The sequence below is a fragment of the Oncorhynchus clarkii genome, unplaced genomic scaffold (assembly GCF_045791955.1).
Source record: "Oncorhynchus clarkii lewisi isolate Uvic-CL-2024 unplaced genomic scaffold, UVic_Ocla_1.0 unplaced_contig_1455_pilon_pilon, whole genome shotgun sequence".
In the NCBI taxonomy this organism is placed as follows: Eukaryota; Metazoa; Chordata; class Actinopteri; order Salmoniformes; family Salmonidae; genus Oncorhynchus; species Oncorhynchus clarkii.
The window spans coordinates 23,975-49,762 of NW_027258310.1; the positions used below are offsets into that span (position 1 = coordinate 23,975).

The 25,788-nt window shown below is 42.9% G+C and overlaps 2 protein-coding genes across 3 annotated transcripts; both read left to right on the forward strand.

Moving 5' to 3' along the window:
• The first annotated feature begins 2,577 nt into the window (after positions 1-2,577).
• LOC139396601 (zinc finger protein 850-like) lies at positions 2,578-11,435 on the forward strand. 2 transcript variants are annotated; one of them, XM_071143555.1, is made up of 3 exons: positions 2,578-3,158; positions 8,245-8,422; positions 8,827-11,435. In XM_071143555.1, the coding sequence occupies exons 1-3, from the start codon at positions 3,150-3,152 to the stop codon at positions 11,127-11,129; spliced, it is 2,490 nt and encodes an 829-aa protein (XP_070999656.1). In that variant the 5' UTR covers positions 2,578-3,149; the 3' UTR covers positions 11,130-11,435. The 2 variants fall into 2 exon arrangements, with proteins under 2 accessions (XP_070999656.1, XP_070999655.1); XM_071143554.1 differs by lacking the exon at positions 2,578-3,158 and having other exon boundaries at positions 8,142-8,422.
• Positions 11,436-15,980: 4,545 nt separating this feature from the next.
• Positions 15,981-19,135, forward strand: LOC139396602 (zinc finger protein 665-like). The gene is made up of 2 exons (XM_071143556.1): positions 15,981-16,523; positions 17,343-19,135. The coding sequence occupies exons 1-2, from the start codon at positions 16,316-16,318 to the stop codon at positions 18,932-18,934; spliced, it is 1,800 nt and encodes a 599-aa protein (XP_070999657.1). The 5' UTR covers positions 15,981-16,315; the 3' UTR covers positions 18,935-19,135.
• The last annotated feature ends 6,653 nt before the right edge of the window (positions 19,136-25,788 follow it).

Sequence of the window (25,788 nt, forward strand, 5' to 3'; positions counted from 1 at the left end):
CCTTGGAGTTGAAAATGTGTTCTATCATACACATCAGAATGACCTGTTATTTATTTTTAAAGAAAATTATACATTTGTAACTTGTTTTGACAAGTAGTTCTGAAACATCATAAAAATGACCTTGAAAAAGTGACCAGGCTTCGTGTGGGGAGCCCCCCGACCGTACCCCCACGCCATCATGTGCTACCACCTCCACCCTGATCACCACTTCTCCGAGAAGTCATTACACGCCTCAGAGGACTTTTCAGATAGAAACATAAAATAGACAAACATACTTTGATAATGTCATGTATTTATCAGATGGATGAAACAGGACCAAAATATACATTTGGAAAAGATGAAGATCATTGAAGCAAATTAAAAAGAGTAAGGGATCAAGTATGGACCGTTGCCAGAAGAAGGTGAAGAGTGAAGAACATTTAGACTCTGACTCCAATATGATGTTAATGTTACAAGCCCATAATTGTATCAATGAATCTAGCCAAGGTAGAGAGCCTTCAGTCACCACTCAGAATACTATAAGAGGCAAGTGTCTAGGTTTACCATTATGCATTCATTAAAATACTAAGTGACAAGAGCTAATATCTTAAAATTCTGTTGTCAATTTGTTTACTGTAAAATAGCATTGTATCTGGTCAAACACAATTTTTTCTAAGGGTTGGTAACAGCCTGATTGGTCGGCTATTTGAGCCAGTAAAGGGGCTTTACTCTTCTTGGGTAGCAGAATGACTTTGGCTTCTCTCCAGGCCTGAGGGCACACGCTCTCTAGTAGGGTTAAATTGAAGATGTGGCAAATAGGAGTGGCAATATCGTCTGCTATTATCCTCAGTAATTTTCCATCTAGATTGTCAGACCCCGGTGGCTTGTCATTGTTGATAGACAATAATTTATTCACTTCTTCCACACTGATTTTATGGAATTCTAAAGTACAATTCTTGTCTGTCATAATTTGGTCCAATATACTTGGATGTGTCGTGTCAGTGTTTGTTGCTGACATGTCATCCCTTAGTTTTCTTATCTTGCCAATGAAAAAGTAATTCAAGTGGTTTGCAATATCAGTGGGCTTTGTGATGAATGAGCCATCTCTATAAGCAAATCAAATGTTATTTGTCACATACACATGGTTAGCAGATGTTAATGCGAGTGTAGCGAAATGCTTGTGATACTGCATAGTTTCCTAGCAATGCAAAGTGAGGCAGCCATCTCTGTAGGCGCCGGAAGGTCTGTTGAAAACACAGGTTTAGATGTTATGCGTTTTGTTCTACAATCTGTATCAGCTAACATCACTTCTTGTGAATTTTGAAGTATTCATGTAATAAAAAAGCACAACAATTGCAAAGGCTTCATAATTCATAAAATTCACATTAACTGTCTGCTATTATCTCATAGAACAAAATGTACTGTATAAGATCTCCTTAGCCTGTGCTGACCTTATTTTTGGTGTTCCAAAATCTTCATTTTCCCCCATTAATTTTTCCCATTGGGATGGCTGAACGAGCCAAAGGTAACTAATGTCCGAGTTTCAAGACTACAAGCTGGCAAGCTTTAAAGCTCTGTATTAAATCGACATTGACATGATTGGTTGACGGTAAGTGTATCGGTGCTTCCCGTATAAACACAAACTCCCTTCCTTGACAACTTCCTTCCAGCAGTGTGTATCAGGGACATTCCTAGATGTGAGAAGTGTGCAGGAGAACCTGAGAGAAAGGAATGTGTAGTATTGATGTAAAAAGTTGTGTGTATAAACTGTAGGGGTACACATGGTGCTGGAGATCAGATGTGTCCAGTGAGAGAAAGACAGGTTGAGGTTACCAGGATCACAGTAGTGTAGAAGGTGTTGTATGCTGATGCAGTGAAGAAAGTAGTAGAGGAAGATGGGTCCAGGGTGAGGGATCCTGAGAGCATCTCTGTGATTAGGCTGAGGTCACTAGAGGAAGATGGGTCCAGGGTGAGGGATCCTGAGAGCATCTCTGTAATTAGGCCGAGGTCAATAGAGTGAGATGGGTCCAGGGTGAAGGATCCTGAGAGGGTCTCTGTAATTAGGCCGAGGTCAATAGAGTGAGATGGGTCCAGGGTGAGGGATCCTGAGAGGATCCCTGTAATTAGGCCGAGGTCAATAGAGTGAGATGGGTCCAGGGTGAGGGATCCTGAGAGGGTCTCTGTAATTAGGCCGAGGTCAATAGAGAGTGACAGGAATAATATGCTTCAGTAAGTTTTGGCCAAGTTCATGGCCATGGTTGTCAACAGTACCACAGGAATAGAATGTAAAACACAGTGGATAGATGTTGTGGTGGCAGCTGTTGAGAAGTACTTGGGTGTATAATATTTTACTGCATATTTACAAGGTGTTTTGAAGGATAATATCCTGTCCTCCCAGGATGCTGGCCTGGTGTTGAATTAGAGGGCCAAAGTAGTGGAATAATGATGAGGTTTTAATGGGTGTAGGGTTAGTTGGTTTTTCACAAAGTGTAATGAATTCATACTACAGAATAGTAGGCTGATACACAGCCAATACACTAGGTGGGGAAGTGCACCAATAGTCATTGTTTTGCGGACCGCCATAACACTAAAGAAGAAGAAGACCACTTCCTTCTCAACATCTCTGGATCTGGTCTGTAAAGCGGAAGAATTATAAATCAATCCAATTTTATTGGTCACATACTTGTGTTTAGCAGATGTTATAGCGGGTGTAGCGAAATGCTTGTAACACACTGACTACTTCGGAGGTTGCATTGCTGTAAATGCTGCATGGTTCGCAGCACGTATAGCTTGTAATTTGGTATTTTTTAGGCCACACTTACTGGGCCTCAGACAATTAAAACTATCTGGAATCTCGGAAGAGGACGTTGTTCCAACAGACTCTGGGGTAGAGGTAGACAACAACAGTATTTTTGGTGAATAGGGTGTTGGACGTTTTATTTACTTTAATAGATTCAAATCATATCCAGGATCTTTCTGGAGTAAGATTAGGCTACATCAGACATATATTTGTCACAACGTTAGTCGAGTGTTGATATTTAAATTAACGTTTGTTCTGGTCCAGCTTTATCTGAACGCGGTAACAAAGAAAGTAACTAGTGTGGGCTAGCTACAGATTTACTGTCACGTTTTTTATTTGAAGAAACTTTGAAGAAAGAACGGCTTCAACGATGGATCGGGTAAGTTATGTCGACTTATTAACAGTTTTCCTACTGTGGTGTATAACATGTCTAGTTTAATCATCTTTGATCTTCCATATCCATTCGTTCCATTTTAACAGCTGGACAAAATACATGTAACGGATGTGAAACGGCTAGCTTAGTTAGCGGTGTGTGCGCTAAATAGCGTTTCAATCGGTGACGTCACTTGCTCTGAGACATTGAAGTAGTAGTTCCCCTTGCTCTGCAAGGGCCGCGGCTTTTGTGGGTAACGATGCTTCGTGGGTGTGGTTCGCGCCCGGGTATGGGCGAGGGAACGGTCTAAAGTTATACTGTTTCATAAACAATGGTGGTAATAAACACGTGGGATATTTTGTCCTTCAGCAAAGTAGCCTACTAGCCTAAAGCACACAGATTGACACAAGACAATGCGCAACGAGCAGGTAAAGTCAGAACCATGGAGAAATAATAAGGGCAAAGCTACAACTTGCAGTAGTGGTGTGTAGGTAAAAATCACCAGGGAAGAAAGCCAGAAAAATAGCCATATTACATGTTGTGATCATTGCGTTGTTATAACCTGTTAGTTCATATGCCTTGACTCAGCTGAGACAAGATGACAGTGGCAGAATACATTCAACCAGACCTTTGTTACATCATAAAACTAGAGAGCAACATCTGTCCTGTTAAATTCACAAAAAATGTTGCATGTAACAGTTGCATGACCTTCAGAATGGTCGAGCAAGTGAATGTTTTCTGAATACTAAACAGCTATTGATTTAGAGTTACCGCAAGTCGAAAAGGAAACAGGTGCTTCCTCCACTATATCAATCTGGACACCACTGAAGTACATGAAATCAATTCCCAACACGTCAGGAAAAGCAAGGTTCTTGGTTTGTAGGATAACCAAAGGAATCACATAGGAGCGGTTACACAGGCGGAACTCTACCTCACTCCATCCAAGTGGTCGTCTAGCCTCACCATCAGCCAGAGAGTGGACCTTCTGTCCACGGCTTCAAGTTGTATTGTGGGCCTTTAACCTCCTTCCACAGTTTCTCATTGAGCAGTGTGTAGGATGACCCGGTATCCAAGATGGCTCTTCCTGTCCATGGGCCTATGGACAGGGGTAACACCAGTTGGTGCGGTATTAACTGAAAGGAAGGGGATGTCGATGGGGGGGGGGGGGGGGCGTAGGCAGTGACTCTTGGGGTTTCAGCTCTGGTTAAAGCACCCAGAGTAGGATGGTGATTCCTGTGAAAATAGTTAGGTGTGTTGGCCTGTTGTGATTTCTGGTTTCTGGAAGGGTTTACTTGATACGGTCTTGGACATGTAGCTGAAGAATGTCCCTTTTGGCTACATCTCCAACAGAACATGAGAGGGGTCTTGGCTGGAGACTCTAGCTGTTGTTGATAGTCTGTCTTGGGTAACTGTTAGGGTGTCTGTTTCTTTCTCTGGTCATATTGCTGTTGGCATTCTCTGTCCTTCTCAAACTGCTGTCCCAAGCGAACCAGTCCATCGACAGTGGTGACTCGTTCTCGGAGTTGACTGGCTAGTAGTGGGTTGATGTCATTAAATTGATCTTGAAGAACCTCTTCCTCCTCAATGCCAGGTTTCCACCTTCTGCACAGGGAGTGGTAACCGTATGCAAAGTCACGGATACTCTCTTTCTCGCTTTGCACTCGATTCCTGACTCTGTCTGCCAGCTCATCTGTGTAGTCCTCAGACAGAAATGCAGAGGAAAACTTGGCCTCAAAGTCAGCCCAGGAGGTAGTGGTGAGACGTGCCACATCCCACCAGTCGAGCTGTCCCATGCAACACAGTCCTCAATGTGGCAAGGAGTTCTTCGTCAGCCAAGGGATTGAGGGCAAGAAAGTCTCGACATCTTTCTAGATACATTAGCGGTTCAGGACTGTCATCTTTTTTTCCCCAAAGGTGGGAAATTGCAATTTAATGGGCATCGCCCCCACATGACGTCTACTCAATTCACCATGAACAAACGAGCTAGGAGGGATTGAGGAAGTAGGGGGGGGGGGCGTTATCGGACAATGAAAATGAACACCAGGATGCATGGTGGATTGCATCCTGCAAGGGGTGGCTGCAGCATGGCCTGGTCTTGGCTGTTCAGAGGTGCCAGCTTGGCCCTCAGTGGTCTGAACTGAAGTGGACACCAGAGAAACTCTGTGTAAGGAGTTGTGCTTAATGGAGGCCATGTCCACAGACACGTCATCCAACATTTTAACACAATTAGAGAGTTCTGTCTGCAAGTGGTCTACAGTGTTAACCATGGGAGAAAAAAACAGAATTAACGTCCTTGAGGACCTCAGTGTGATGATGTTGCAGGCGCCATTGGAGCGTGGCAGTGAGTTGGTTTCGTTGGTAGTCAAACTGCCTGTCCATGGCACCAGTCATTTCCCGTCTTCCACTCTCACTGAGCTCTGTCAGCATGTGGGTTAGAGTGCTCAGTGAGTTTCTGAATTCCATGGCACTCTGTTGCTCTTCCCTCAGACATTTGAAATTATGGTGGATAAGAGTTTGGAGATGTTGTTGAGTCCGACGAATATCAAGGATGTCACCTTGAAGTTGTAAGACTACAACCTCTGGAGATAAACCAGACAATGGAGGAAGGTTGGGTGTCAGAGGGAGGGCTAGCTCAGTACTTCCACACAGATCCATGTCAATAAGTGAGTAACTGGTGTGGGAGAAATTAGGTACATATATGGATAAATATACTGTCCTATATAAAAGAGGGATGCATTTGCCATTCTGGTAAGGTACATTGTCTATTGTATAGGACAGGAAGCCAGAGTGGGGCCATGGGAGAGGGCAACACCTAGGGCAGCTGGACATACAAAGGTCAGAGGTTGTCTAAGGAGGGGGTCAGCCAAAGGACCAATTGATGGATTACAGACATCAATCACATCACAGGAGACAAGTCTGTTTGATCTTAGACAACCATATGAAGAGAAGGCGACCAGAACAGCTAGGCACCCTAAAGCTAAAGGAGATGAAAGACACCAAAAGGGACACATGGAGTTAATTACAGGGTATGAACACAGGCCACAGGAAAGGGGAATGTATAGTATTTTTAGTATAGCTGAGCATGCTAAAAACAGAAGAGACACATAGTCTGCTGACCCTAGATAACACACAAACAGGAGAACGCATTAAGCTGAGTGAAGGGTCAAAGCAAGGGTCTTGTCACCATTAGGATCTAATGGAAAGCAGATGGGGGCGTTATTGGGCTGAACAAGCAGGAAGCACGGATTGGGATGTAACTTCATTTGCATATGGGAGGGACTTATATGGTAGGTGTATAACTCAGAGCGAGGGCTCTGAAAAAGTGTGTGTGTTCCGCGGACCGCTCCGGCTTATGATACTGTTGTATTAAAAGTCTATATTGATTTTCACAAAGTTCTTGGTTGTGTCATACTTGAACCGATTTGCCACTACACTGGTTAGACCTCCTGTGGCCTGTGGTCCAGACCGAGCATTCAGATTCCTAGGGCTCTGGCCCAAATCAACTCCATTATCTCCATTCACATTATGATTTGTATTGTCAGCTTGATGGTCAGAATGGCCCTGTGTATTCCCATTGACAGGTATGACATGGATGAGCACATTATCTTGGGGTGAATCCATTGTTTTAATTCCACACAAAAGATTTGCTTTGGTTAGTTCTCAATGTTGAGCTGTCCCATCTGGGGTGCCATTTTTTTATGTAACGGTTTTGACTTGAGGTTATTATTTATAGGGGTGCCAGGTAGGTTGTGCCTACCAGAGAAAACATTGGTTTCTCCTTTTGGTTTGGGAGGGAATGAGTCCCATCTGGTCCGTCAAGTCTACACCAATACAAAGGACTTATGTAAAAGTCAGGATGGAAATAAACTTTTCATAAACCCTTAAAACATTGGAAAGAACTTCAAAAAAAACTACTATATTCTTATGCGTGGGTTGTATTAGCAACACCAATGATTACACACACATATAATAATATCACAATGAGTTCTGGTTCCTCCAGAAATGTCCTGTACCTCGGGCCTAAAGAGTCCAGCCCGGTAAAGGAGTTCAGGGAACTCCAGTGACCTTAGTCACGCGATGTTTGTCCGTTCATTCAAGTGTAGCGTAAACCCAGTATTAATCATACAATCAATATAACAATTATTTTACCACAGAACTTTAAAGCGTATCAACTCTTACTAAGTCCTCAACTACAACTAACTACATAAATCATCACAGTATACCTCACATCAAAACAAATGAAATACCGTATACAAAAAGGTTGTAGTCAGTCGGTCAGTCAGACAATCCAATCCGCCAACAGATCTCCAGCGGAGAAAGGCCACGAAAAACGGAGAGGTGTAGTCCACGGACACAAAGAGTGGATCCGATCCTGGGTAAACTCTATTAGGCTACAAAACACACGTTTAACGGCAACAAAACAACCGGAATAGAGAAGCTTCAGAACTGAGGGTTGAACACATCCTCATTCCCGTCTCCATCACAACCCCACTTTTGCGCAGCTGATGCTGGCTATTTAATTGGCAATTAAAGGGAAAGCACCCTATTGGAAGGAGAAACACTGAGACGGTTCAGAAAAATTCAGGGCCGTCACAACATGCCACAATACCCCTATATCTGATGGTTTCTTCTATGTATGTACTGTATATGGATACTGAAACTATGAGACTGACATTTTTCTCAACATGCTCCAAGTGGGATAACTAGCAGCAGTAGTTCTGGTGTTTAGATTTTTCATCACTGGTTATTTGAACAACATGATTTAGCAGGTGTTACCATCTTTCACACCTTGGAAAGGGAGGCGACATCTACATCTTGAAAGAGGGGGTGGAGCTTTTCGTTTCTGTTCTGCTCTTTGTTCTACCGTCAAGTTTTATATGTTTTTAAATTTTGTAAAAAATATTCCAATTCTATTTTGAAAAATTTGCCAAAGTGAAATATACAAGACATTTGTGGAAAGTAGTGAACGGTTACACACTTCAGGAGAAAGGAGGTATTATAAGGATGCAGCCATCAATCAGAGATTTAGACTAAAGTAATCAAATGTTTGGTCTAATGATATTCTATGTACAATACTTCCTGTGGTCACCAGGACAGAGCTAGTCCGTCCCCCTCCACCCTGCCGGAGTCCCCTGGTCACAACTCTCCTGGTAGCGCCTTACTGCTGGATCTGAAGAGGGTTTCTGTGCTGCTGGTCGACTGCAGGAAAACAGCAGGGCAGAGTGGAACTGTGAGAGAAGGACAGGAGGAGGGAGATTTGATTTCATCAAGTAAGAACAATGGGGGGTGTGGATTAGACTACAATCTGCTTCTGCAACTTCTGTTAATTGATTGATAAACAGTAAACACTCAGTGGCCAGTAAATTGTCGCTCCAGTTTCATGAATGGAGGGTGTTGTACCTAAAAAACTGGCCAATGAGTGTATATTGATAAGGGCAGCAGGTAGGTTAGTGGTTTAGAGCGTTGGGCCACTAATAAAGGTTGCTGGTTCAAATCTCTGAGCCGACAAGGTAAAAAATCTGTCTGCTCTTGAGCAAGGTACTTAACCCTGATTGCTCCTGTAAGTCGCTTTGGATAAGAGCGTCTGCTAAATAACAAATACTTTTTACAAAAATAATACTATATATGGACCTGTATTTCAAAAACCTAGTTATTCAATGTCTTTGTTTCACAGGGGACATACACTGTTGTTCTCTCAGCGGGAGGGGCTTATCATCTGGGGAGCCTCAACATCCTGTTGCTGACGAGACAGAGAAGAGTCTCTCCAGATTAGAACACCCCAAGAAACACCAGCAGGGACATACAGGGAAGAAACCTCACCACTGCTGCTCTGACTGTGGGAAGAGTTTCACAAGCCAGAGTGGCTTCATTATTCACTGTGATCAGTGTGGGAAGAGTTTTGCTGCATCTAACACCTTCAAATCTAATGTAAGAATTCATACAGGGGAGAAGCCTTACCCCTGCCTTGATTGTGGGAAAAGCTTTGCTCGTGCAGGAACCTTAACTGTACACCAGCGTGTACACACTGGAGAGAAGCCTTATAGTTGTGATCAGTGTGGGAAGAGCTTCAATCAGTCAGGCAGCCTGACTACACACCAGCGTGTACACACAGGAGAGAAACCTTATAGTTGTGATCAGTGTGGGAAGAGCTTCAATCATTTAGGCAACCTGACTACACACCAGCGAACACACACAGGAGAGAAGCCTTATAGTTGTGATCAGTGTGGGAAGAGCTTTGCTGTATCAGAAACACTAACTAGACACCAGCGAATACACACTGGAGAGAAGCCTTATAACTGTGGTCAGTGTGGAAAGAGCTTTGCTGGAGTTTCGTCCCTGACTGCACACCAGCAAACTCACACTGGAGAAAAGCCTTACAGCTGTGATCAGTGTGGGAAGAGCTTTGTTATAGTTTCCTCCCTGATTACACACCAGCGAACTCACACTGGAGAAAAGCCTTACAGCTGTGGTCAGTGTGGGAAGAGCTTTGCTGTAGCTTCCACCCTGATTACACACCAGCGAACTCACACTGGATTGAAGCCTTATAGCTGTGATCAGTGTGGGAAGAGCTTTGCTGCAGCTTCCGCCCTGATTATACACCAGCGAACTCACACTGGAGTGAAGCCTTATAGCTGTGATCAGTGTGGGAAGAGCTTTGCTGCAGCTTCCGCCCTGATTATACACCAGCAAACACACACAGGAGAGAAACCTTATAGCTGTGATCAGTGTGGGAAGAGCTTCAAACATTCAGGCAGCCTGACTACACACCAGCGAACACACACAGGAGTGAAGCCTTATAGCTGTGATCAGTGTGGAAAGAGCTTCAAACATTCAGGCAACCTAACTACACACCAGCGAACACACACAGGAGAGAAGCCTTATAGTTGTGATCAGTGTGGGAAGAGCTTTGCTGTATCAGATAGACTAACTAGACACCAGCGAATACACACTGGAGAGAAGCCTTATGACTGTGGTCAGTGTGGAAAGAGCTTTGCTAGAGTTTCCTCCCTGACTGCACACCAGCAAACTCACACTGGAGAAAAGCCTTACAGCTGTGATCAGTGTGGGAAGAGCTTTGTTATAGTTTCCTCCCTGACTGCACACCAGCGAACTCACACTGGAGAAAAGCCTTACAGCTGTGGTCAGTGTGGGAAGAGCTTTGCTGTAGCTTCCTCCCTGACTGCACACCAGCGAACTCACACTGGAGTGAAGCCTTATAGCTGTGATCAGTGTGGGAAGAGCTTTGCTGTATCAGAAAAACTAACTAGACACCAGCGGATACACACAGGAGAGAAACCTTATAGATGTGATCATTGTGGAAAGAGCTTTGCTCAATCAGAAAAACTAACTAGACACCAGCGGATACACACAGGAGAGAAGCCTTATACCTGTGATCATTGTGGAAAGAGCTTTGCTCAATCAGATAACCTGTATTCACACCAGCGGATACACACTGGAGAGAAGCCTTATAGCTGTGATCAGTGTGGGAAGAGCTTTGCTCTAGCTTCCACCCTGACTAGACACCACAGAACACACACTGGAGAGAAGCCGTATAGCTGTTATCAGTGTGGGAAGAGCTTTGCTCTAGCTTCCCACCTGACTGCACACCACAGAATACACACAGGAGTGAAGCCTTATAGTTGTGATCAGTGTGGAAGGGGCTTTTCTCAATCAGTAACCTGGAATATACACCAGCGAACACACACAGGAGAGAAGCCTTATAGCTGTGTTCAGTGTGGAAAGAGCTTTGCTGTATTTTCCTCCCTGTCTACACACCAGCGAACACACACTGGAGAGAAGCCTTATAGCTGTGATCAGTGTGGGAAGAGCTTTGCTGCAGGTTCCACCCTGACTAGACACCTGCGAACACACACAGGAGAGAAGCCTTATAGATGTGATCATTGTGGAAAGAGCTTTGCTCAATCACAAAAACTAACTAGACACCAGCGAACACACACTGGAGAGAAACCTTATTAGCTGTGATCATTGTGGAAAGAGCTTTAATCAGTCACTGGCCCTGAAATCACACAAGCAAACACACACTGGTGAGAAAGAAGCCTTATATCTGTGATCAGTGTGAGAAGCGTTTCAGTCAGTTATGGACCCTTTATTCACACCAGTGAAGCTCTGTTTATTTAGGGCCAATGAGAAAGAAACAGAAAGCACAAACTTGCTGTAATTAGATAACCTGAATTCACACCAGCGAATACACGCTGGAGAGAAGCCTTATAGCTGTGTTTCATCTCCCTCCTTTCTGGCACAGTTTCCAGATCCCTAAATAAACTATAAAATCAAATGTATTTATATAGCCCTTCTTACATCAGCTGATATCTCAAAGTGCTGTACAGAAACCCAGCCTAAAACCCCAAACAGCAAGCAATGCAGGATCATTAGAAAACATCTAGTGAACAGTCATATCCATCTCCCATTCTTAAACAGTTGACTTAGTCTGATCACCATGGTAACCTCTGTGCAGCATAATATGCAGCTCTGATCTAGGATCAGGTCTCCCCTGTGTCTATGTAATATCACACATTGATCTAAATGGATAAATGTTCTCATAGGAAATGTTATAGGGAACTTGTGTGTGTGTGGGGGGGGGATAATTGTATCTTCTTTCATGTACTCATGATAATACTATTATTAAATGTCATTATGTAGAATAATGTTTCAACAATAGGTGTATATTCATGTATTCAATTGATCAATACATTCAATCCAATTATCTTCTAAACAAGAAGTTATCACTTAAATGGTGTATTTTATATATCTAAATTGATTAAAATGATCCTAAATCTAATCAATAATACATTGGATAATTATTTCCATGAGTTCAAGGCAAGGTCTATGCATACTGTGTCTTGTAACAACGGTTAATGTAATAACTTTTAGATTTATAATGTAATAAAGCCGGTAAATGTAACATCTTGTTGGTTAATATGATAAAATGTTGTCTAATAACCTTTTCCACTTAATGTAATAAGTTATTGGTATCAGGTTACAACTTTTTTTTATGAATAACGTAATAACTTAAACCGATCATGTAATAACACCTAAACCAATGTTTAATGTGTTACTTCACCAATGTTAATGCACATACCACCCTCCACCAATAACAAACCCACACACACAAACCTATGCCCTTGTACTTGTACACAAACAAGCACACAGTTATATGATAAAAAATAAATAAATGAAATAACAATTCATCGGTAGTTCTTATATTCAATGGGGCGGCAGGGTAGCCTAGTGGTTAGAGCGTTGCAAGTTCAAACCCCCGAGCTGACAAGGTACAAATCTGTCTAACTGCCCCTGAACAGGCAGTTAACCCACTGTTCCTAGGCCGTCATTGAAAATAAGAATTTGTTCTTAACTGACTTGCATGGTTAAATAAAGGAAAAAAATAAATGAGACAGGGGGCTCGGTTGGGCAAGAAGAAGGAGGATTGGGAAACTGCAAATAACAATCTGAACTCCGCCTAGCAGAAACATCTTTGAATTTGCAAATATTAATTATTAGTTTATATTGTAATAAAGTTAAGGGATGTCACCCTGCGAGGGGTGAACCATAGTAGGGGATATAAAGAGAACACCATCTTGAGAACTGAGTGTCTTGTTTGTAAATTGCTGTAAGTGTAAACTCCGGGTTGCAAACCATATTAAACAAACTAACCTCTGATTCCTGTGGTCACTTGTGGTCTGTGGTCACGCCCTATAAAGGAATCTAGCCATGAGCTCATTTGAAAGACAACAGCAAAGAATTTCTCTAACCAAGCTGTTTTTGTTGTTTCTATCACCTTAGATTTGTGATTTTTGATTTTATTTGCAAATATAAAAACAATACAACCACACGTGGACATAAATCATTTACTATCATTCAGGATGATACTAAAACAGTGAAACATGTCATGTACAGTTTAAATAGATTCATGATATAATACAAAAGTATTTTCTAGCATAATGACTCCCTAAACTGCCTCACCCACTTGAAGAGAGGTGTTGATGACTATATACAGTAGATGGCGGCACCTCTTAAACACCACAGAAGAAGCCGGAAAGCATCAACAGGAAGTACTTTGTTACCATCCTCTATCTAGTTTTCAAACCAAACACATTTCCACAGGATTTGCAGGATGTTTCTAATGTAAGATTAGTCTAAATGAGACGTTCGTTTGTCACAACTGAAATGGAGTTTTGATATTTATAAAGTTGTGGTCTAGCTTTTCTTTATCTGAACGCTGTGACTAAGAAAGTAACTGTAGCATACACATTTAGTGTCGTTTTAATTTTTTTTAGAAAGAATACAGTAACGTCAGCTTCCACGATGGATCAGGTAAGTTTGGTTGACTTGTATTAATAGTTTACCTATTGTGGTGTTTTAAATGTCTAGGTCCAGTTTTCACGTGTGATCCTCCACATCCATGAGTTCGATTTGAACAGCAGGACAAAAGAAACCACGGTGGTAATTTCAGCCAAGTAGCCTACTAGCTCATCGCACACAGATTGATGATACAAGGCAATGCTCAACCGGCAGGTCAAGTCAGAACCAGGGAGAAATAATTAGGCATCGCCTACACCAATTATGTATCGGTTAACTTCTTTGAACACCTCAAATTGTTTCTTCAGATGTCAATTCGATCACACAGCGTTTATACACTAATTTGTTGCGCCCAAATAAAGATAACGACCATAGAAAATAGGTGATTTTTGTTGCTAGGCTACCAGTTACGGTGCTTTTAGCTTGTGTTTGCGCGCGTCTTTATGCGGAAGTAACACAACAATGATAGCTAGTGTCGAAGAATGATATGGAGTTAATTTTAGTCAAATTATTGAGCATATCCTCCGCGCAAATAAGCATCAGAAATTGTCCTTATTTAGCATATCAAGACCCTGATGTGGACCTCAGTCTAGAGCTTAAAATATACAATGTAGGCCTACTGTCATTATTTGTCGTCCTATTGAGAAAATAAGATGTCCACATAGGCCTATCACAGGATATTGAATGATTCCATATCCGCCCATAGGAAATGTCCATGTGTGATATTCAGAGTAATCACAATATCATATGTCTAAAAGAAAATAGTTTTGATATATCGTTTTTTACATTAGAACTTGAAAAAACATTGGAACAACGACATCTGGATTGTTTTGAAACAGTTGAAGTCGGAAGTTTACATCCACCTTATCCAAATACATTTGAACTCAGTCTTTCACAATTCCTGACATTTAATCCCAGTAGAAATTCCCAGTTTTAGGTCAGTTAGGATCACCACTTTATTTAAGAATGTGAAATTTCAGAATAATAGTAGAGAGAATGATTTATCAGCTTTTCATCACATTCCCAGTGGGTCAGAAGTTTACATACCCTCAATTAGTATTTGGTAGCATTGCCTTTAACTTGTTTAACGTGGGTCAAACGTTTCGGGTAGCCTTCCACAAGCTTCCCACAATAAGTTGAGTGAATTTTGGCCCATTCCACCTGACAGAGCTGGTGTAACTGAATCAGGTTTGTTGGCCTCCTTGCTCGCACACACTTTTTCAGTTCTGCCCACAAATTTTCTATAGGATTGAGGTCAGCGCTTTGTGATGGCCACTCCAATACCTTGACTTGTTGTCCTTAAGCTATTTTGCCACAACTTTGGAAGTATGCTTGGGGTCATTGTCCATTTGGAAGACCCATTTGCGACCAAGCTTTAACTTCCTGACTGATCAAATCAAATGTATTTATATAGCCCTTCGTACATCAGCTGATATCTCAAAGTGCTGTACAGAAACCCAGCCTAAAACCCCAAAAACAGCAAGCAATGCAGGTGTAGAAGCACGGTGGCTAGGAAAAACTCCCTAGAAAGTCCAAAACCTAGGAAGAAACCTAGAGAGGAACCAGGCTATGTGGGGTGGCCAGTCCTCTTCTGGCTGTGCCGGGTGGAGATTATAACAGAACATGGCCAAGATGTTCAAATGTTCATAAATGACCAGCATGGTCGAATAATAATAAGGCAGAACAGTTGAAACTGGAGCAGCAGCACGGTCAGGTGGACTGGGGACAGCAAGGAGTCATCATGTCAGGTATTCCTGGGGCATGGTCCTAGGGCTCAGGTCCTCCGAGAGAGAGAAAGAAAGAGAGAATTAGAGAGAGCATATGTGGGATGGCCAGTCCTCTTCTGGCTGTGCCGGGTGGAGATTATAACAGAACATGGCCAAGATGTTCAAATGTTCATAAATGACCAGCATGGTCGAATAATAATAAGGCAGAACAGTTGAAACTGGAGCAGCAGCACGGCCAGGTGGACTGGGGACAGCAAGGAGTCATCATGTCAGGTAGTCCTGGGGCATGGTCCTAGGGCTCAGGTCCTCTGAGAGAGAGAAAGAAAGAGAGAAGGAGAGAATTAGAGAACGCACACTTAGATTCACACAGGACACCGAATAGGACAGGAGAAGTACTCCAGATATAACAAACTGACCCTAGCCCCCCCCCCGACACATAAACTACTGCAGCATAAATACTGGAGGCTGAGACAGGAGGGGTCAGGAGACACTGTGGCCCCATCCGAGGACACCCCCGGACAGGGCCATACAGGAAGGATATAACCCCCGATATAACCCCCTTGTCCCCGAGCTGACAAGGTACAAATCTGTTGTTCTGCCCCTGAACAGGCAGTTAATCCACTGTTCTTAGGCCGTCATTGAAACTAAAAATGTGTTCTTAACTGACTTGCCTGGTTAAATAAAGGTTAAGAAAATACATCATAATGAGCAGCAGTAGGTCAGGTGTTTAGGTTTTCCTCTGGTTATTTTGACAAATCACGATTTGGCAGGTGTTGGCGTCCTCCTCGTTTCATCATCTCTCCTAAAACGTATGAACCCAGAACTGAATAGAGCGGCTGACCAATTACGTGAGACATTAGTTCTGGGTTAACCAAGACTAACTCAGGGGTGAACGATGTGTTCAACTCCAATGAACGCTCAATCAAAGGTTCTGAACATAAGACAGAGGGGCATTACAAGGACCACTTCCATTTTGAAAAAGTGATTAGGAAAAAAAATGGTACATTTGTGGAAAGTAGTGAACGGTTGGTTACACACTTCAGGAGAAAGGAGGTATTATAAGGATGCACCAGTCAGATATAGAATACAATAATCAAATGTTTCGTCTGATGATGTTCTATGTACAATACTTCCTGTGGTCTCCAGGACAGAGCTAGCCCGTCCCCCTCCACCCTGCCGGAGTCCCCTGGTCACAACTCTCCTGGTAACGCCTTACTGCTGGATCTGAAGAGGGTGTCTGTGTGGCTGGTCGACTGCAGGAAAACACCAGGGCAGAGTGGAACTGTGAGAGAAGGACACGAGGAGGAGGGAGATTTGATTTCATCAAGTAAGAACAATGGGGTGTGTGGATGAAACTACAATCTGATTCTGCAACTTCTGTTAATTCATTGATAAACAATATATACTCAGTTTATTAGGTACACCAATCTAGTACCGGATCGGGTCAGCCTTTGCCTCCAAAACAGCCTGAATTCTCCGGAGTGTGGATTCTACAAGGTGTCTGAAAAACGTACCACGGGGATGTTGGTTCATGCTGACGCAATGGCAACACGCAGTTGCTGCAGATGGCTGCTCATTCATGCTGCCAACAGCCCGTTCCATCTCATCCCAAAGATACTCTATTGGGTTTGGTCAGCAACAATGTTCAGATACACTGTGCCGTTATTTGTCTGTTTGTGGCCCGCCTGTCAGCTTGCACGATTCTTGCCATTCTCCTGCGACCTCTCTCGTCAATGAGCTGTTTTCACCAACAGGACTGCTGCTGACTGGATATTTGCTTTTTTGAGGCACCATTCTTGGTAAACGCTGGACACTGTCGTGTGTGAAAAGTCCAGGAGAGTGTCTGTTTCTGAGATTCTGGATCCGGCGCGCCTGGCACCGGCGATCATACCTCGCTCAGTCGCTTAGGTCACTTGTTTTACCCATTCTGATGTTCAATCAAACAGGAACTTAATGTCTCTGCCTGTCTGTCTGCTTTATATAGCAAGCCATAGCCACGTGACTCACTGTCTGTAGGAGTGACCTATTTTCATGAACTGGGGAAAGTACCTAATAAACTGTCCACTGAGTGTATAATGATATATTGTTGATGTTTGTTTATGGACCCATATTTCCAAAACTTAGTTATTCAATGTCTGTTTCACAGGGGACTCTCCTAACCGTCGCTCTCTCAGCGGGAGGGACTTATCATCTGGGGAGCTTCAACAACAACATGTTGCTGACGAGGCAGAGAAGAGTGTCTCCCAATCAGAACACCTCAAACACCAGCACAGACGTACAGGGAAGAAATCTCACCACAGCTGCTCTGACTGTGGGAAGAGTTTCACTTCACGGAGATCCTTCATAACTCACCTGCGTATTCACACCGGAGAGAAGCCTTATCACTGTGATCAGTGTGGGAAGAGCTTTGCTCGGTCTGGACAGCTGACTACACACCGGGTAACACACACTGGAGAGAAGCCTTATAGCTGTGGTCAGTGTGGAAAGAGCTTCAATCAGCCAGGCAACCTGACAGCACACCAGCTAACACACACGGGAGAGAAGCCTTACAGCTGTGATCAGTGTGGGAAGAGCTTCAATCACTCAGGCAACCTGACAGCACACCAGGTAACACACACTGGAGAGAAGCCTTATAGCTGTGATCAGTGTGGGAAGAGCTTTGCTCGGTCTGGACAGCTGACTACACACCGGGTAACACACACTGGAGAGAAGCCTTATAGCTGTGGTCAGTGTGGAAAGAGCTTCAATCAGTCAGGCAACCTGACAGCACACCAGGTAACACACACGGGAGAGAAGCCTTACAGCTGTGATCAGTGTGGGAAGAGCTTCAATCACTCAGGCAACCTGACAGCACACCAGGTAACACACACGGGAGAGAAGCCTTACAGCTGTGATCAATGTGGGAAGAGGTTTGCTCAAGATTCCAACCTAACTAGACACCAGGTAACACACACAGGAGAAAAGCCTTACAGCTGTGATCAATGTGGGAAGAGGTTTGCTCAAGCTTCCAACCTAACTAGACACCAGGTAACACACACAGGAGAAAAGCCTTACAGCTGTGATCAATGTGGGAAGAGTTTTGCTACATATTACACCTTCAAATATCATCTGAGAATTCATACAGGGGAGAAGCCTTACCCCTGTCTTGATTGTGGGAAACACTTTGCTAGTGCAGGATCCCTAACCATACACCAGAGTGTACACACAGGAGAGAAGCCTTATAGCTGTGATCAGTGTGGGAAGAGCTTTGCTGTAGCTTCCACCTTGAATAAACACCAGCGCATTCACACTGGAGAGAAGCCATATAGCTGTAATCTGTGTGGAAAGAGCTTTGCTGTGGTTTCCACCTTGAATAAACATCAGCGCATACACACTGGAGAGAAGCCATATAGCTGTGATCAGTGTGGGAAGAGCTTTGCTCAATCAGATAAACTAACTATACACCAGCGAACACACACAGGAGAGAAGCCTTATAGCTGTGATCAGTGTGGGAAGAGCTTTGCTCGAGCTTCCACCCTGACTAAACACCAGCGAACACACACTGGAGAGAAGCCTTATAGCTGTGATCAGTGTGGAAAGAGCTTTGCTGAGTCAGGGACCCTGAATTCACACCAGCGAACACACACTAGAGAGAAACCCTATGTCTGTCTATGTGGAAAGAGTTTTACTCATTTAGGGCAAATTAAAAAACACCAGAAATCAAAAACGTGCCATATTTCATCTCCATCCTATACCTGACAGCAGTTATAGATCCCTAAATTAAAGGCTCTATAGAAAACATATCCATCTCCCATTCTTAAACAGTTGACTTAGTCTGATCACCATGGTAACCTCTGTGGAGCATAATATGCAGCTCTGATCTAGGATCAGGTCTCCCCTGTGTCTTTGTAATATCACACATTGGGATCTAAATGGATAAATGTTATCATAGAAAATGTCATATTGTGTGGGGGGGGGTATTGATAATTGTATCGTCGTTCATATACTCATGATACTATTATTACATCTCATTATGTAGAATGTTTCAACAATAGGTGTATATTCATGTATTCAATTAATCAATAAATTCAATCCAATATCTTATAAACAAGAGTTCACTTTAATGTTATAGTTTTCTTGTGTGAGCAAGATGGTGCCAACAGGAGGGGTCGCCTCAATTCTAGTCCAGCCGGAAATAACTATTGGATATCAGAGTTACGTCAACTTACCAACAATTCGACCAGGAATACAACTTTCCCGATGTGGATCCTTTGTTCGCACCACCACCCAGGGCATTCGATCTGATTCCAGAGGCCGACCCAAAACAACGTCACCGCAGAAGTGGTAGACGGAGCGGCCTTCTGGTCAGAATTCGGAGGCGTGCACACCACCCACAGCTTCCGAGTATATTACTCACTAAAGTCCAGTCTCTAGACAACAAGGTAGACGAAATTAGGGCAAAGGTTGCTTTCCAGAGAGACATCAGGGACTGTAACATACTCGGTTTCACGGAAATATGGCTCTCTCGGGATATGTTGTCGGAGTCCGTACAGCCACCGGGATTCTTTATGCGTCACGCTAACAGAAATAAACATTTCTGGGAAGATGAAGGGCAGGTTGGTTGTTTCATGATTAACGACTCATGGTGTAATCGTAACAACATACAAGAACTCAAGTCCGTTTGTTCACCTGACCTAGAATTCCTCACAATCAAATGCCAACCGTTTTATCTCCCAAGATAATTCTCGTCTGTTATTGTCACCTCCATGTATATCCCCCCTCAAGCCGATACCACGACGACCCTCAAGGAACTTCACTGGATTCTTTGCAAACTGGAAACGATATATCCTAAGGCTGCATTTATTGTAGCTGTGTATTTCAATTAACAAAGCAAATTTGAGAACACGGCTACCTAAATTCTATCAGCATATTGATTGTAGCACTCGTGAGGGCAATACACTGGATCACTGCTACTCTAACTTCCGCGATGCATACAAGGCCCTCCCCTGCCCTCCGTTCGGCAAATCTGACCACGACTCCATTTTGCTCCTGCCTTCCTAAAGGCAGAAACTCAAACAGGATGTATCTCCTGACGAGGACTATTCAACGCTGGTCTGACCAAGCGTAACTCACGCTTCAACATTGTTTTGATCGCGTGGACTGGGACATGTACCAGGTAGCCTCAGAAAATAATATTGATTTATACGCTGATTCGGTGAGTGAGTTTATAAGGAAGTGCATTGGAGATGTTGTACCTACTGTGACTATTAAAACCTACCCCAACCAGAAACCGTAGATAGATGGCAGCAGGTTCTGAAATTAACACCCGCCAAGCGCCAAATGTGGGTAGATTTTTCATTTGGCGAGTAAATCTCAGAATGTTATCCGCCACACTTGCGGGTAAATGTTTGTATCAAAATAGTAATGTAATCAAATCTGGCATGATGGCTCAAGGGAATTACTCATGTTTGCCAGCCTACCACAGACCGTCTCTAGTGCTCTTAGTTTCGCGGCACTGTTTACCACACGGTACATCAGCTACTCGACATCGCTCACTTGCCACGGGTCTGCTGCTAGCATAATAGCTATTATGTGTCGACATTTACCTGGAGTGAGCCAACCTTTTGAAACAAAAACCCACTGACGAAAAGGAGGACGAATCACAGAAAGTTTTGTGAGAAATGAAGGTTTGGAGATAAAGGTGTTTCAAGAGGCTGGCTACAGTAAGATGCGGAGACTGTGGTGATGAATTGTTCTGTGTGCCACCAGTATGCTGAAGATAAAAGCAGAAACAACTCATTTGTTATCAGAAATGAAATGATGAAGCTGGAGAACATTTGTGACCATGAACACAGCAATGTCACATTGCCTGCGTGCCGAGTGTCCCAGGCTCAATCAGAGACTCTCCTCTTGACACCCTCTGTGACGGCAATAATGGCAATGTCAGAGCAGACCAGCACGAAGATGAAGATACTGTTTAGGACTGTACATGCCATTGGCAAGAAGATGAGACCACTTTCTGACTTTGAGTGGATGTGCGAGTAAGTGAAAGTTGTTACTCTTGTAGCTAGACTAGTACTTTGTAGCTAGATTTTTCAAGTCTATTTATCAGACGTGGTCCAGTATTGTAGGTTATTTCTCAATTATTGATAAGCTTTGGTTCATCTCAAAATAGTGTATAAATAACCAAATTATAGGCCTACTGATTTTTTTTATTTTACAAGGCAAGTCAGTTAAGAACAAATTCTTATTTTCAATGACGGCCTAGGAACAGTGGGTTAACTGCCTTGTTCAGGGGCAGAACGACAGATTTTGTACCTTGTCAGCTCGGGGATTTCAACTTGCATAATTGTATTTTACCATTGTTGTTGCCCTGTTTGGACATCTATGTGCTCTTATTCATTGTCTCTGCTATGTTTTGTTTCTATCATTGTGTGCCCACTTTTTACAGCACCGCTGGTCAACTACATTTTTGAAATGTGCTCTACAAATTAACTTGATTGTATTCAACATAATAATACCGGCCTCCCGGGTGGCGCAGTGGTTAAGGGCGCCAGCTAGCAGCGCCAGCTGTGCCATCAGAGTCCCTGGGTTCGCGCCCAGGCTCTGTCGTAACCGGCCGCGACCGGGAGGTCCGTGGGGCGACGCACAATTGGCCTAGCGTCGTCCGGGTTAGGGAGGGCTTGGTCGGTAGGGATGTCCTTGTCTCATCGCGCACCAGCGACTCCTGTGGGCCGGGCGCAGTGCGCGCTAACCAAGGTTGCCAAGGTTGCCAGGTGAACGGTGTATCCTCCGGTGCGGCTGGCTTCCGGGTTGGAGGCGCGCTGTGTTAAGAAGCAGTGCGGCTGGTTGGGTTGTGTATCGGAGGACGCATGACTTTCAACCTTCGTCTCTCCCGAGCCCGTACGGGAGTTGTAGCGAAATTGGGGAGAAAAAAGGGGTAAAATAAAATTTTTAAAAAATACATAATAATACCGCCCCAATAGGTCCACAGACGATACAGACAATACTATCACACCGCTCTGTCCCATCTGAACAAGAGGAATACTAATAAGAATGAACACATTGACTACAGCTCAGCATTCAACCCTCCAGACTCATCATCAACCCCACCCTGTGCAATTGGGTCCTGGACTTCCTGACGGGCCGCCCCCAGGTGGTGAAGGTAGGAAACAACATCTCCACTTCACTAATCCGCAACACACTCAATCCTCTGTAGTCCTGCAATGTGTCTGTAAGGGCACCTACTAGATCCACAGCCCTTGCTAGGTCAAGAGAGCTTGATTGGAGCATGTCAGAAAGACATTTGGCATCACCAAGCACTTTACAAAAGGTAACCAAAAGCCCTATAAAATGTGAATATATCTGAGAATGAAGGCCCCTATTTTCAAGTGTGATATCCTGTAATTTATTAAATTTAATAAATTATACATTGGATAATAATTTCCATGAGGTCAAGGCAAGAACTATGCATTCTATGTAATAACTTTTAGATTTATAATGTAATAAAACTGGTACAGTTGAAGTCGTAAGTTTACATACACTTAGGTTGGAGTCATTAATTAAAACTTCTTAGGGTTAGCCCCTTTTTTTCAATTTTTGCCAAAATGACATACCCAAATCTAACTGCCTGTAGCAGTAATATGCATATTCTTGGTACCATTTGAAAGGAAACACTGAACTTTGTGGAAATGTGAATTGAATGTATGAGAATATATCACAATAGATCTGATAGAAGAAAATGCTAAGAAAAAAACAACCTGTTTTTTTTCTACCACCATCTTTGAAATGCAAGAGAAAGGTCCCAGTTCTACCCATCACTCTGGTTGTAATTCTGATGGTGTCCACAAGATGGAAGCAGTGTGTGCGCACATTTTCAGACGGATAACTTGACGTTTGAGCGTTCTACATGACATTTAGTGTGAAGTCACCCAGGTACATTTGTGCAAATCTTGAAGGAGACGTTTGCATTCATAATACATAATTTTGCAAGAATATCATCAAATCTGTATACTTTAACTTTGATTTAGCTTTTCCATTATTAGTAGCCATATTATTAATTCAACATTTTGCAAAACAACCAGTTTTCATAACTCTGAATATTCTTGTAGTTTTTGTCCAAAAGGAAAAGGCATGCTGTCACAAAAGGTTAGCACCTACATTTTGTGACAGACAGACACAGGGTTTCCGGATACTCCCGTAATCTAGCTAGCTTTGTTTGACCCCTTTTGGTGCTTATTTGACAAAGATACAATTGTAAATGCTGGTGTTCCTAGCTCCAACAGTGCAGTAATATCTAACAATACACCCGTCTAAAAGTAAAATCATGGAATTATTGACATGTACACACCTGTACAATCACTCTCTCACACACACACACCTGTACAATCACTCTCTCACACACACACACACACCTGTACAATCACTCTCTCTCTCACACACACACACACACACACACACACACACACACACACCTGTACAATCACTCTCTCTCTCACACACACACACACCTGTACAATCACTCTCTCTCACACACACACACACACACACCTGTACAATCACTCTCTCTCACACACACACACACACACACACTTGGGTAATACAAGTTATTTTGCTGGTAGGGGAATAACCTGCGTGTGAATGTAATAATGTGTGTTATCTGTGATGGTTTTGTTTGTCTTGTTTAGTTTATTAATCATTGTACCTAAACTGTATGTATAGACATGTATACGTAGGGCCCAGCTGTAAAAGAGGTCTGTCCGTGTTCCTTGTTGAAATAAAGTTATAATAATACACATTGATTAAAAAAATTAACAGAATTTATTTGTAGACCTTGTTGTCAATGAGCCAGGGGGCTTGTTCAGGCTCACTTGGGGTGACAATGTATATGTTCCTAAAGTGTAAAATGTGTTCTATCATTGCAGCAATGGTACCTTTCTGTGTGTTTATCACTATTTCTATTCATCCCTCCATCCCTTTCAGTTTTCCCATAGGGTAAAACCCCTATGACAACGTCAGCATACAGTACATCAGGTTATTACTCATGTTTACCCTTTAATCATATATCATTGGGAATATTAGATTCATAGCTGTCCATCAGACACATCTTCAGAATGTTCAGATTGACAGAAAGTTGATATTTGACCTCTAGGAAATATATCAGAATTACCTGTCATTGCTTTAAAAAGAAAATTATACATTTTTAACTTTGTTTGACATGTGGTTCTGAAACATCGTAAAAATGACCTTTAAAAAAATGCCTTGCCTCAGGCGGGGAGAACCCTCGACTGGACCCCCACCCCATAATGGGCTACCACCTCCACCCCGACCACCACTCCTCAGAGAGGTCACTACATGTCTTAGAGGACTCTGATGTCAACGTCAGAAGACTGTACGAGTGAAAAATATTTTCAGATAGAAACATAAAATAGACAAACATACTTTGATAATGTAATGTGTTGTCGGTTGGATGACACAGGACCAAAATACACATTAGGAAAAGGTGAAGATCATTGCCTTGCATCAGCATTTGAGAATAAATATAGCTGACTATACTGATCAAGTCACCTTGTCTGAGAGAGAGTTACATGGAAATCAAAATGTCTCCCCAGGGTAAGCCTATGGGAAATCCCCTATGGGAAAAATGAATGGTGGAAAACAGTTGGAACCATTTCCCTGTTCGAGCACTAGGTTTTATGGGTATTATGACGAGTACACTGTGGGGCTCTAAGGAGAGAAATAGCAATAGGTACTAATTTTGCCATGGTTCATTGGACAAAGCCTATGGGGAAAATGTAATGGCGTTTATGTAGGGTGTTTGGATAAATGCCGAAAATATGGACCGTTGTAAACACAGGTTTAGGAGATCTTATACATTTTGTTCTACAATATTTATCAGCTAACGTCACTTCTTGTTAATTTTGAAGAATTTGTAACAAAAAAAGCACAGAAGGCTTCATAATTCATAAACTTCATATTAACTGACTGCTATTATCTCATAGAACAAAACGTATAAGATCTCAAGCCTGTGCTTATCTTATTTTCGGTATTTATTCCAAAACAAAACATTTTCCCCATTGGGATGGATGAACGAGCCAAATGTATCTCATTTCCGAGTTTCAAGACTACAAGCTGGCGAGCTCGTATAGCTCGACATTGAAATGATTGGTTGACGGTAAGTGGGGGCGGTACTTCCTGTATAAACACAAACTCCCTTCCTTACCTACTTCCTTCCAGCAGTGTGTATCAGGGAGATTCCTAGATGTGAGAAGTGTGCAGGAGGACCTGAGAGAAAGGAATGTGTAGTATTGATGTAAAAAGTTGTGTGTATAAACTGTAGGGGTACACATGGTGCTGGAGATCAGATGTGTCCAGTGAGAGAAAGACAGGTTGAGGTTACCAGGATCACAGTAGTGCAGAAGGTGTTGTATGCTGAGGCAGTGAAGGGAGTAGTAGAGGAAGATGGCTCCAGGGTGAAGGATCCTGAGAGGATCTCTGTGATTAGGCCGAGGTCAATAGAGAGTGACAGGAATAACATGCTTCAGTAAGTTTTGGCCAAGTTCATGGCCATGGTTGTCAACAGTACCACAGTAATAGAGTGTAAATCACAGTGG

Excerpts from the sequence above, each read along its gene's own strand:
- LOC139396601 (XM_071143554.1), top strand. The coding sequence starts at position 8,218 with ATGTACAATACTTCCTGTGGTCACCAGGACAGAGCTAGTCCGTCCCCC. Across the intron at positions 8,423-8,826 it reads GGGAGATTTGATTTCATCAA|GGGACATACACTGTTGTTCT; the intron begins GTAAGAACAATG and ends TTTGTTTCACAG.
- LOC139396602 (XM_071143556.1), top strand. The coding sequence starts at position 16,316 with ATGTACAATACTTCCTGTGGTCTCCAGGACAGAGCTAGCCCGTCCCCC. Across the intron at positions 16,524-17,342 it reads GGGAGATTTGATTTCATCAA|GGGACTCTCCTAACCGTCGC; the intron begins GTAAGAACAATG and ends TCTGTTTCACAG.